Genomic DNA, 13,739 nt, shown 5'->3' on the forward strand with positions numbered 1-13,739 from the left:
TCCGTATGTACGTACGTGTAAAACATTGAAAGATCATACATTATGTCATAAAAGAAACAAGACATCAGAGAATACTGAAAGAGCATCGCAATTTCATGAGCCGTATTAAAATGTGCACATTTAAAGCGCATACTTAAAGGGCACATTCGTATGTCCAGATTCCCAATGAAATAGACCTCGACCTGATATTAAGCTTTTCAGTGTGGTTTTCGGGATGTAAATTTTCTTGGAGCACCGGTACTGTATTATATCATGTTTGGGTCTTTATTATGGCATAACGCCATACGTGTTAGAAAATGAAAACGTGCACTTGAAATGCAGTGAACAGTTGAAACTAATAAAATAAAATCTGAAACTAATGACATATTTCAGTCTACCATAATAATGTGAATATGTTTTAATTCACTCGATAGCTCCCAGCCACAGATATCCATTTTGTTTTCATTTGACATGAGAGTAAATGAATGGGAAACAGCAAAATCACTAAATGTAAACACGGGTCACGTGGAGACTACGCACTATAGCTGAAACTGCTCTGCGCATCAGCCCCAGATCTACGACATTTGCAAACCGGGTCAACATAAAAAAAAAAAAAAAAAAAAAATATCTAATTTTCAAAATATGTTCATCTTGTAGCACACATCTTTCTGAAAAGTCTGAAACATAAAACATACGTATTCGAGGAAATGTAAGACATATTATTGGGTCTTAAGTATGCCAAAGTGCAGTGCCACACCTCTTCATAAAGTATTTTTCTACCACAGGTCCTAACTATATTCAGGAGAGTGGAAGTTGAAATGTCCTTTGGTGCCTCTCCTGCTCCCAATAGGCCGGTTTGACAGCCTGCCCCTCTTTAAAAAAATCTCACAATTAATAGCGGATGGGATTATTTGTAATCAAGAAAACAAGAACTCTTCAGAAAATCTGAACTCTTTATTGCCTAATAGCTAATAATTTGCTGTTTTGCCTGACTACGCACTATAGCTGAAACTGCTCTGCGCATCAGCCCCAGATCTACGACATTTGCAAACCGGGTCAACATAAAAAAAAAAAAAAAAAAATATCTAATTTTCAAAATATGTTCATCTTGTAGCACACATCTTTCTGAAAAGTCTGAAACATAAAACATACGTATTCGAGGAAATGTAAGACATATTATTGGGTCTTAAGTATGCCAAAGTGCATAAAGTATTTTTCTACCACAGGTCCTAACTATATTCAGGAGAGTGGAAGTTGAAATGTCCTTTGGTGCCTCTCCTGCTCCCAATAGGCCGGTTTGACAGCCTGCCCCTCTTTAAAAAAATCTCACAATTAATAGCGGATGGGATTATTTGTAATCAAGAAAACAAGAACTCTTCAGAAAATCTGAACTCTTTATTGCCTAATAGCTAATAATTTGCTGTTTTGCCTGACATAAAATTAAATATACGATATATAAAACCATACTGACAAGAGATAAGCAAGAAATTACACATTTCTTCAAACCTTAGCTCCTAGCATTTTTTTCCTCTCTAATCTTGCTACAGCTTTACACGGCGTGCTTTCCTTTCTGCGAAAGAATCTATTACCTCATCAATGTTCATCAAACATTTTGCTACATGAAAAATCGAAATGTCGTTATCTAATACTGAAAAAGCTGTTAACACAAATGATACCCAAGACTGGTGTGGTTTCTCGATCTGATTACGTCTATTTTGTCACTGTCTGCTAGATAAAACAAAATAGGCCTTTCTAATATAGAAGCAATTTTGTAACACACCAAATAAACGAGACTGTTTTGGCACAAATGGCCATTTTTATGACACGACAGAATATAATCCAATAAGTACCAATATCAAATGCCTATTAGGCCTACTACAAGCAAAAAGCTTTATGTTAGGAAATAGTTTCACATTTCATTCATACGCACCAGTTTCTCAAGCATGAGATCGAAAAGTAGTATTACGAAATTTTTATATAAATTTGGAATCGTCTTATTCTTCCATAATTTGTGTGATGTCCCCGTTTCTTCTCCTTCCTCTTTCTAATAAACAATCTTGTCATCACCAATTCTGTAGCTATTGCTGTCACTGTCAAAATTTGTTCGCCGATTAACTTCACTAACCCTGCCAGAATCACAGGTTTAGTTATCCCACGATTATTTTCCAGTTAGGCATTATTACGTGTTCGAACAACACGTTTTCCGTGTTACTTCCAGAATAGAACTTACGCGACTGCTAGCTGGCGACTGTACTACTGGTCCTTACTAGTGTAGTGATCTGGCCAAAAATTTCATTTTCTTGGATACACTGAGAAGATAATACATAATATTTCTCAGCTGTTATTTCTGTCAGTCATTTATTTCCACTCTGGTAGTCTGAATCTATGGATTTCGCTAGTAATTATAACAACGCTGATCATTTGCAAACCCAATCAACCAAATAATCAGACAGCTATTGGCATTCATCTGTTCGGCTTTACTCCCTCAGTTCGTATAGCCCCGTCCCCTTTTGTCTGCAGAAAGTTTATTTCTAGAAGTGACGAGGATTCTCCTGACAGAGACATCACATACACTAGGCATGCATTCAAAAGTCAACTTATGATTCATTCAGAAATCAACTTAAACTGTGTTCAAAAATGTTCAAAAACCAACAGGGAAGCATTTCAAAATGATATGAATAATCGATATGCAAACGTGCGCTGGATGCTAGGTGCTTTGTGAAACAAGTTGTTTTCCTCAAGAATATGAATTTGGTGCCCCCTTTTCCCGATAGCATCTAGCTGCTTGCTGCGACTGCTTGCACAGTCAACAGCCACATTCCTGTTTCCAGAAGCAGGAGAATCTACTACCACAGTCTAGCTAGATTGTGCTACTACTCAACCGTGACTCAACTGTGCATGTGCATGAGTGCGCTCATAACTGCTAAAACAAATCGAATGTAAACAGTTGTGACTTCACGCTCTTGGAGGCGATTTGTTGTTATGGAGCACTGTATAGTCTTCCTAAAGGATTGCCTTATATGGATAAGGCAAAAAACAGCCTTTTGATGTAGTTTCCAGCTGATGGTAAAAGGTTTACGAACAACCTACTCAAACTTCGTCATTTTATAGTCAGTACTGCGAGAAGATGGCCGATTTATTTTGTAGTTTTTCTTTACTGGAAAAGATTTGTAAGTGATAAAGACACTATCAATATACACGACATAATCAACTGTAAGAAACTTGAATGTTTTGTATTTTATCACTGAACTCATTAAATATGGGACTTTAATACAGATGTATCAGAGAAGGAAGGGGGGAATCAGGCCATGGCCTTCCTGAAAGAACCAACCACCACTTGCCTCAAGTGATTTAAGAAATACGAGTGATCAAAAGTGTATAGTTGCCACAGCATGTGTTAAACTAACTGTGACTTGTCATGTGTGTAAAACATGAATAGTGTCTGCAGATGTAACAAGGAAGTGTAGGAGAATGAGTGACCAATTCTGAGGGACTAAAATACTTCAACTTTACTCATCTGAGTATAGTAGTTCCTTCATAGATCACTACAAGGCCACTTTTACTGCTAACTTGCTGCACAAAACAGAAAACCAATTCACAAATGAAAATTGTGTATAATTACTTAATAGAGCACTGTTTTGAAAAAGGGTTGTTTCATAACAACTAAGTGCTGGTAAATGGCTGGCCTGCTCAGAGCCATCAGCTGTGCCTAGCATAATATTCACGAGATATTCTTAAATGCTGATTTAATGTTAAACAACAAACATCCATTTCAATACCTTTTCTCAATGTTAACACAAGTATGTTTGCAAGATTCAAAGCTCTTACAAATACAGAGGAGGATGAAACCTCTTATTAAAATCAGTACATCAGATTGCAAAATCAAAACTGAAATTTAAAGTGAGATGAAGCTCAAACAAACAAGTGAACATGGGCATTTACTTGAACTGAAAATGTTTGCTTCCTTTTTCTTGCTATATATCCAAAAACTGGCAGTTATTATAGAAAGAAATCAGTTTCACTGCTCAGAGATTTGTTTGTGTACATAGCCTTCAAATTGTCATCATCAGCCCCCATCTCACCTGTCTTAGTCCAAGTTCTCCAAAATTCTTAAGTAATCTATGACGTTACAAATGTGCCACATTGAGTTTGTGTATTGTATTTTGTCGGAAGAATGAGTATTTGCAAGAACACAGAAACATGTAAGAATATTCTGACCCAAATGGAAAACTAAATTGCTAGAGATACTACACTATTCTATTGTTGTGCAGCTCACTAATATTTATGTAATAGACCTAGATGCAATACGTAAAATATTTTGAAAATTTTTACATCACAGTGAAGACTATTTTTCAAATTACAACCAGTAATTCACTGGTATTCATTCACAATAAGTTACACTACTTTCCTTACCACTAAATTTTACTATACTCAAAATAATTCAGTACAAATATAATCTCCAAATCATCTCTATTTAAAGTTTTACAAACACTCACCATTTAGTAACATGTTCAAAAACTTTTCCACCAACTGCATCAAATACCAAATCAACACCTTTACCATCAGTAACTTCATCTACTTTCTTAATCACTTCTTTTGGGTCATAGGTGAGGGCAGCCCATGCTCCTCTTTCACGAAGTAAACTCGCTTGTTCTTCACTTGCACACACAGCAATTACCTGTAATATTTAACAAGTGTTACACTCTCTTTCTTTGCCACATTTTCACACATGCTATAATGCAATTTCAGATTCTCAATATGTTCAAAGTGTAACTGAAAAGTCCAAACAACATACCATTGCTCGTATTGTCTAGTGTTTACTGAGATGATTTTGAAATTCATTTTAAGGAAGCACATGTAAGAATACAAAAATAAAAAGGATGAAACATGTGAAAAAACTACACTCATTTTCCATTTAGCAGCCACTGCCATATGTATTAGGCACATCATAAAAAGTTTTATGTCTTGTTTTTCGAAGATGAGTGAAGTACATGAAATATGAAAATCTTCTTTGGGGGAAAAATAGCATGAGAGGGACAAAATAAAAAAATCTCTGAAACCTGCATTCTTTATCAAACCATAAGTACACAGAGGTACTCTTTTTACTCTGACTGGGGTCATTATTGGTTTCAGCCGGGGTGGGTGGTGAGAACAGTGTGAATCCAGTCATCTCCATCCTCATAACTGTGATCAAATACATAATAATGTCAAATTGATTTCCTAAAAAAAAAAAAAAAAAGTTTCAGAAGCAAATCTGCAACACACTCATGGCCATTTGCACTGAACCTTTATTTACTAGCCCAGTTATGGACCCTCTAGAGCAGTTTGTTCCAATGCTGCCTCATTGGTCACGCGGTCCTGCTAGTGCACACAAGCAGGCACAAGTGGTGCAAGCAACCTGCCAGATGGCACAATTGCATGTATTCTGTGAATACATGACCTGCTTGGCCACCTCTGGTTTCCTGAGCTCAGCCAGTGCACTATAATCTGCTGTGCTGCAGCCCAGCTGTTTGCCCAAGCCTGCCCGTCCTATGGGAGGATGTGTGGGACACGTCTTGCATCTAGGTCTATTACAGGGGTATGAGCCATGAGGCAAGGGGTTTGGAGCAGGGGTTTTGTAGGGATGGACAAGGAAGTTGTGTAGATTCGATGGGCCATTGTGGATGGGGTGGGAAGAGAATAGTGGGTATGACATTCTTCATTTCAGGGCATGATGAGAGGTAGTCTGGCTGCAGGCAGAGCATCTGTGGACACCTCCTGTCAGTGGGGGCAATTGTCATCCATTTTGTGAGCCAGGAGTAGTAGTAACAGGTACATATAGTGCAGACAATGTGACAGCACCTGAGTACACCAGATCAACTGATGATGGTGTCTCAATTTCAGTTCAAACTATTGTGTCACAGTGACATTTCATCACTGGTATGCTTATAATCCATGTAACAGTATAAAAATAAGTCAAAGATCTTACTTCACACATCTACGACACATTATTCACTATTTGTATTATGGCTGCTTTGAATATACATGGAGAAATGTTTGTGCTTTTTGAAAAATGAGTGAAACTGACTGCTGTAACTAATTGTGAGAGACTTTAGATGAAATATTTCACAAACACTGCTGAATTAGTTGTAGCTGTGAAAGTCTGGACACTGAATTTCATCATGTGGAGGCATCTTTCCAGTTGTGCTACCACATCAAAATTTCTCTCGCTGTTAATTTTGTCATTTTCATTGTTCTGGCTCCCCTTAAGTCTCTCACTATATGCACGTACTTATACACAAATTTCCAACTGTGGGCTTTTGATGGTGGTTGTGTCTGATGGCACTGTTGTGTTACTGTAGCTGGTTTATGCCTTGGACATGCATTTCAGTCATAATCCTGCCTTTTTATATCGATTAAAACTTCAAACATTTACTTCTTCCACTGAGACTTAATAACATTTACTTTTTCCATTATGATTATAAGCACTATATCTAGTCTCCTCCTACTCAAACAGCTTACTAACATCACATCTGGGTATTCTAATTGCAGTATCACCATGATATATTGCACTTATCATGTATTAATCTTAAGAAACACATTTATTGAGACAAATAACCACATATTATCCCCATTTATTTTTCGCAATGTTTTAGCTTCTTCTTTCATTAAAAAAGTTACATATACAATTTGAATGTAAATTACCTTGGCTCGATAAACATTAGCTGCAACATCCACAGCAGCCAATCCCAGCCCACCAGAAGCAGCAGTGACTAGAACAGACTGTTTCTCTTTCAGCCGGCCTCGTCGTGTAAGCCCAAGCAAAGCTGTAGCATATGCATCAGCAAGAACACAGCCCTTGCGTAGCTTTATAGATTGTGGAAGTAACCATACATCCTGCAACATTAAATTACTCTTCAGGAGAAACTCAATAAGATATTAGTATAAGTTCGGTAACGTTATTCTGAATACTTTGAGAAATGAACATCAGATTCAATAAAAATGTAGTACTGCAACCACAGACACGCCCACTCTTAATGGTAGCTCCACATCCAGTTTTAAAAAGCATTTCTGTAATGTTAGAATGTTGTGTGTTATGTATTAATATACAGAGTAGATGACTCTGATGATTATGTGTAGATTGTAGCGTTGTGTTTTAATTGCTGAGTGACACAAGAGAGAGGGTGAAATCTGGTGTTGGACAGTAGCTTATTCGTCTCACATCACTTAAGGGTTGCTTGTACACACTTAATCATACCATCCAAAAGAACTGTCACCATGAACAATGTCTTATACTCTGACATTATAGGACATCTGGGACAGACCAGAATTTAACCTGTGACATCAGGACCACAACTATTTATCAATCAGCTTATAAATTTCAGTCAATGACCATCTTCAGACCTTAGTAAATGCAATATACTACACATATTGTGACATCAGGTACATGTTATGATTAAACTTTCACAGCTTGAGCCAGTGCAGATGGAAAACTACTTACTGTATGGGCACCCAGCTTACAGGAATGGTGTTCAGATTGTTTATTGCAGGATTTGTGTTATTAGTAATATTAGTATCATGACTTGTCATTAGGCTCCAGTACTGGTACAGTGACATAGGGTTGAAATAGAAGCATCCTTATGCATTACAGTCGCAGTCAGTCAAAATTGGTCTGGAGGTGAGCAGGGCTTTCCTCATAAAGCTGTTTTTAACCCAACATCAGGGATAAGTGCTGCTGCTCTACGCAAGTGCCAACACATTAAAGGAATACAGAAAGGTCCACTTTCCATATTTGGGTTGAAGAATATGAGTCAGAAGTTTGAATTAGCTGGCAGTTTGGGAATTGCTCCTGGGAGAGGCCGATTGCCAACTGTACCGAAAATTGTTGGAGTAGTCACTGTTGCCATGGGTGAGAATATGGGACACAATGTGCGACTTTCAAACAGTGCACAAGCTGTGTCACAACAGCTGAACATTTCATAGTCCACCATTGTTTTGGGCAGCAGTAGGGCAACCTCTAGTGTGGTTCCAGAGTGCTACAGAAGTAGATGGTCATTACATCGAGCAACACATGTAACATGGTACACAAGTAACAAAAAGTTACTCTCTCATATGTAAATTAAAATGTGTCTCTTTCAAAGGTTTATTTGTTATTTCTCTTCTGCATGCCCTTACAAATATTTCCACAAATTTTAACTGTCCTACAATCACTCATTTTTCATGAGAGCCTTCCCAAACAGCGAAAGTTTAATTATAACCACCATTTATATATATGCCGTACTGGCACAAGACTTGGCCGCACAAGCTTTGTCACAAAGTTACAAATTTGTGACATACACGTTAACATTTTGAAGAAACAAGTAATACTTTTTTTTCCAGTTATGCGTGCGAGTGGTTGCATATGGTTATGTGAGTGGTTGCCTATCCTAGATTTGGTCTCTCAGCAGCTTTGATTAGTAAGTAATTTTTGGTGTTTTTTTATTGTTACTATAGTATGTGTGGTAAGTGTTATGTACAGCAGTACTATGTTTTGGAGTTTAGTGTGGGTTGACAGTATCTTGGTGATTGTTTGCACTAAATAGGTCAAGTGACATCTGCAGTGTTGGATTTTGGAGTAATGTGTGGGTTTATGGTACTGCTGATTACGTTTGAGCCATATAGGTCAAATGAAATCTCAGGTACTTGTTTTGGAGTTGTGTTTGGGTTTGTGGCATTGTGGACTTCATTTCAGATGTATATATCAGGTGACATTTCCAGTAATAAGTCCCCCACCCCACGTTGGTCTTGTCTATTGCTAAGGATTTCATTTGCTTCATTTTTATGTTCATATTGATTTTCGTATGTCTTTATTATTTGAAGTGTTATTTATTTTGTTTGACTCCGCCTAAGACCCCCTAATTCACACAGTTGGCCTGATAGTTTATTTGAACTGATGTAATTATGCATATTATTTATGTCTGTTTGCAGGTGTAGTGAGTAACATCATGGTTGCATATTGTTTACATTTGAAATAGGGGTGTCCACTGTGTTGATGAGATCACAGGTCAAAGCTGACATATGGTACCCAATCTTCGTTTCTGCCAAAATATCAATAAAGTCATCAAGTATGAACTACTGTGATACAGAATGTCAGTGTACAAGAAAATGAACCCTTGAAGAGTAATAATGAGTGGTTATGATCTGAGTTGAATGTGAGATATCATGCTACTGATAAAATGCTATAAAAAAACTTACTGTTGCTGATAATGTGATTTGTTGTGCTAATCCTCCGTAGTCATCCTTGCTAAGGCCTACCACTTTCTGACCATTGGTAAAACCTTCTTTTGTTGCTTCAGATCCAACTTCAATTATCTCCCCTGAAATTTCATGACCAGGGACAAATGGCAATTTTGGTGTGAAATCATATTCTCCTTTACACATCAATAAGTCTGATTGATTCAAACTGCAATAGCTAACTTTAACTCTAACCTGCAATCAAATACATAGTATTAACAATTTATAACAAGTAGTGTAAATACAAAAAATAGTGACACAGATCACACTGACAATATGGAATATGTCCACTTATTTACAAAAATGACACAGTTTTTCAGTGAGTATAGAGCTGCATAACAATCATTTATAAGAGGTTGTTGTATTTATAATCAATGAAGCTTTTGGAATACAACTGTAACCAATTAATTTCTTCTCCAACTGTAACCAATTAACTTCTTCTGCAGACATTGACAGTGAAATGTCCTGTAATTTTGTGAGTCAAAAGACTGACAGAACAGCACTAATGCCTACCTTACACAAACCATGAACTATGTCAATACATATGCCGACATACTCTTTATCAGCTGTACAGTTAGTGAGGTAGTTACTTAGACCAGAGTGCCAAGATATACCTTGCTTGCATGCTCTCTCTGACGAAACTCTAGATCTTGAGCTTGGGGGGGAGGGGGGAGGGGGGGGGGAGGGGAGGGGAGGGGAAGGGGGAGAGGCAAAAAGCACTGACGCAGTCTTAAGAGGACTAAGGGAACACAAATAGGAGGACAACTGTGCCCAATGCAGACTATAACACTGATAGTTCAAACATCACCACTATCCAATAATGCATGGCAGTTCAGATCGACATTAGCCTAAAAGTGTTGGGTGCCATGCATGTAGACCTCACATTATAAAATGACAGATATGAGCAATGAACCATTAGTTTCTTTTTTTTAAAAAAATTCAAATCTCGCACACAGAAATGACACTTATTGAAAAGATTCATTGCTTCTATTATTTATTTCATGATAATTGGTCCTGAAATGGCTAACAAAACAAAAATACATCTCATTGACAATCCATTCAAATCTTTTCAAGCATTTTTTTTTATATATGTCAGATGCATCACTACAAAGAACCAAAAATATTGCAGAATACATAAATCATATTACATAGAGTAAACACGTCATGTATAAGGACATGGGGGATTGAAAAATGGATGATGAATGCAGGCAAGTTCAAAAGCATCTGCAGCTCCCCCGAAGTAAACCTTCCTTAGTGCAAGCCAAGGGACAGAGCCTGCACCCGAGCATGTGCTTCAGGGTGTGTAGTTCTCCACCGTTACACAATAGGAAATTATAGGTGGAAATTGAAATTTATGCAGATTAATTTGCAGATTTCTTGTGGATCTTTAAACAATACAAAGTAAGCACTTGTGGGCATGGCACATAGTCCACTTATCTTGGTGACCTGGAGGGAGTTTTTCAGGTGGTTGAGGCCAGTAATGATGGTTTGAAGTTATTACTTTACCTGTTTCCATTCTAGCTTTGTATGTAGTCACCTGCAACATGTTACTGATTTTCATAAAAGTTTTCTGGATCTCAATCTCAAGTGATGGATAATCATGTATCAGATGCCTATGCTTCCTCTGTAGGAGTCAACATGGATTCTAAAAACAACAGTCTTGCGAAACCCAACTGACTCAGTTCATCCATAAGACCCATAAGGCATTAGATATCACTGATGTATATATGAGGTGGAATCCAAAATTTTCAGGACTGGTGCTGCCATCTGGAAAGTAGGAGTAGTAGATCTTTGCACTGCTAGGTGGCAAGAGCTGCATATATGATGCATGGCAGTTCAGATCGACATTAGCCTAAAAGTGTTGGGTGCCATGCATATATATGGATTCTAAAAACAACAGTCTTGCGAAACCCAACTGACTCAGTTCATCCATAAGACCCATAAGGCATTAGATCTTTGCACTGCTAGGTGGCAAGAGCTGCATATATGATGAGTCAGTGTGAGGAGTGGAATTCAGCTGGGAGGACGTGTTGCATAAAAGTTTTCTGATGATCCATCTTTCTTGTGACAGGTTATCACCGGCGACGAGAGCTGGATTTACGGTTATGACCCAGAGACAAAGCAACAATTGCCCCGGTGGAAGAGCCCAGGCTCTCCAAGGCCCAAAAAAGTGAGACAGGTGATGACAGTTTTCTGATGATCCATCTTTCTTGTCACAGAGACTCTTATCAGCTGTACAGTTAGTGAGGTAGTCACTTAGACCAGAGTGCCAAGATATACCTTGCTTGCACGCTCTCTATGACGAAACTCTAGATCTTGAGCTTGGGGGGGAGGGGGGAGGGGGGGAGGGGGGGGAGGGGAAGGGAGGGGAAGGGGGAGAGGCAAAAAGCACTGAACGCAGTCTTAAGAGGACTAAGGGAACACAAATAGGAGGACAACTGTGCACAATGCCCCGGTGGTATTTGGATAAAAGTTTTCTGATGATCCATCTTTCTTGTGACAGGTTATCACCGGCGACGAGAGCTGGATTTACGGTTATGACCCAGAGACAAAGCAACAATTGCCCCGGTGGAAGAGCCCAGGCTCTCCAAGGCCCAAAAAAGTGAGACAGGTGATGACAGTTTTCTGATGATCCATCTTTCTTGTCACAGAGACTCTTATCAGCTGTACAGTTAGTGAGGTAGTTACTTAGACCAGAGTGCCAAGATATACCTTGCTTGCATGCTCTCTATGACGAAACTCTAGATCTTGAGCTTGGGGGGGAGGGGGGAGGGGGGGAGGGGGGGGGAGGGGAAGGGAGGGGAAGGGGGAGAGGCAAAAAGCACTGAACGCAGTCTTAAGAGGACTAAGGGAACACAAATAGGAGGACAACTGTGCACAATGCCCCGGTGGCATTTGGATAAAAGTTTTCTGATGATCCATCTTTCTTGTCACAGGTTATCACCGGCGACGAGAGCTGGATTTACGGTTATGACCCAGAGACAAAGCAACAATTGCCCCGGTGGAAGAGCCCAGGCTCTCCAAGGCCCACGTACTACAGGAATATGTAATAAAAAATGGGGGTTTCTATTTTTAAAAATGCAGTTGATATCCGTTTGACCCATGGCAGTGCGATCTAGCTGGCCAATCATAGCACCATCTGGTTTCCCCCTTCAAGCTAGATAAGTTTCGTTCTTTGTAGTTTTTTCAGCGGAAGGCGAACTACTCGCTGTTGAGAGGAATGTCGTTACACATATTGCAAAATGCCATAGCGGCATCTGGAAGGATTTATATATATATATATATATATATATATATATATATATATATATATATATATATATATATATATATATATATATATATATATATATATATATATATATAAAAATTCCATGTACTACTGTGATGTTTTGCAACGGCTCCTTGAAAACGTGTGGCAACGATGGCTTGAACTTTGGCGTCAAGGGAATTGGCTGCTGCATCGCGATAACACCCCCTGTCACATGTCCTTGCTCGCCAGGACCTAGTAGCAAAAAAAAAAAAAATAAAAAAAAAAAATACACATGGTGGTTGTACCCCACCCAACCTATTAGCCAGACTTGGCACCTTGTGACTTTGCGCTATTCCCAAAACTGAAACTCAAGTTGAAAGGCCATCAGATCCACACTTTAGAGACAATTCCAGAAGCATTGCTGGCAGTGATAAACACTCTCAAAGAACAGGACTTGCAGAAAACGTTTGACAAGGGTCAGACGCGCTGGGACCGGTGTGTATGTGTGGATGGGAACTACTTCGAAGGTGATGGTGACCATTAGTCCAAAGGTAAGGTTTTCAACAGATGGCAGCACCAGCCCCAAAAATTTAGGATAGCACCTCGTATGTAGACTGAAGTGACGAATGAAAATCTGTAACAAGTCTGGGATTCAAACCAGGGTCTCCTGCTCACTAGGCAGATGAACTAACCACTAAATCACCTCGGCACAGTGGCTTTGCACAACTGCACGGAACTATCCTAGCAAGCCTCCTTCTTCAATCCAAATTCCTACTCAGGCCTGAGGCTGCTCAAAAAGCATTGCAGATGGTCTCCAACTGTATTGGAATAGCACTTTTAATTAAATTAAACAATGTGGTTCTAGATACATCAACATGATATCGACCTTTTCAGCAATTGGTAAATGGTCCATTTTAACAGGGGTAATGTATCACGAAGCAAATACCGTCCGACTGGCGGAATGTTACGTGATACGACATACTTATACGTTTGTGACTATTACAGCGTCATCTATCACAAAGCGAAAAAAGTGGTCCAACTAAAACATTCATATTTCTTTACGTACTACAGGAATATGTAATAAAAAATGGGGGGTTTCTATTTTTTAAAATGCAGTTGATATCCGTTTGACCCATGGCAGTGCGATCTAGCGGGCCAATCATAGCACCATCTGGTTTCCCCCTTCAAGCTAGATAAGTTTCGTTCTTTGTAGTTTTTTCGTTTGATGCTTATTTTGTGATCAAAATGCCCAACG

The 13,739-nt window shown here is 38.8% G+C and overlaps 1 protein-coding gene across 1 annotated transcript in view; it reads right to left on the reverse strand.

Moving 5' to 3' along the window:
* Positions 1-13,739, reverse strand: part of LOC126470200 (quinone oxidoreductase-like protein 2 homolog) — a 51,203-nt gene that overhangs the window by 19,331 nt on the left and 18,133 nt on the right. The window contains exons 2-4 of the mRNA XM_050097871.1: positions 9,193-9,426; positions 6,664-6,855; positions 4,476-4,657 (exon numbers count right to left, since the gene is read on the reverse strand). Coding sequence (XP_049953828.1) covers positions 4,476-4,657; positions 6,664-6,855; positions 9,193-9,426 — 608 coding nt within the window. The remainder of the gene's footprint in view (positions 1-4,475; positions 4,658-6,663; positions 6,856-9,192; positions 9,427-13,739) is intronic.

The sequence above is a fragment of the Schistocerca serialis genome, chromosome 3 (genome assembly GCF_023864345.2).
Source record: "Schistocerca serialis cubense isolate TAMUIC-IGC-003099 chromosome 3, iqSchSeri2.2, whole genome shotgun sequence".
Lineage (NCBI taxonomy): Eukaryota > Metazoa > Arthropoda > Insecta > Orthoptera > Acrididae > Schistocerca > Schistocerca serialis.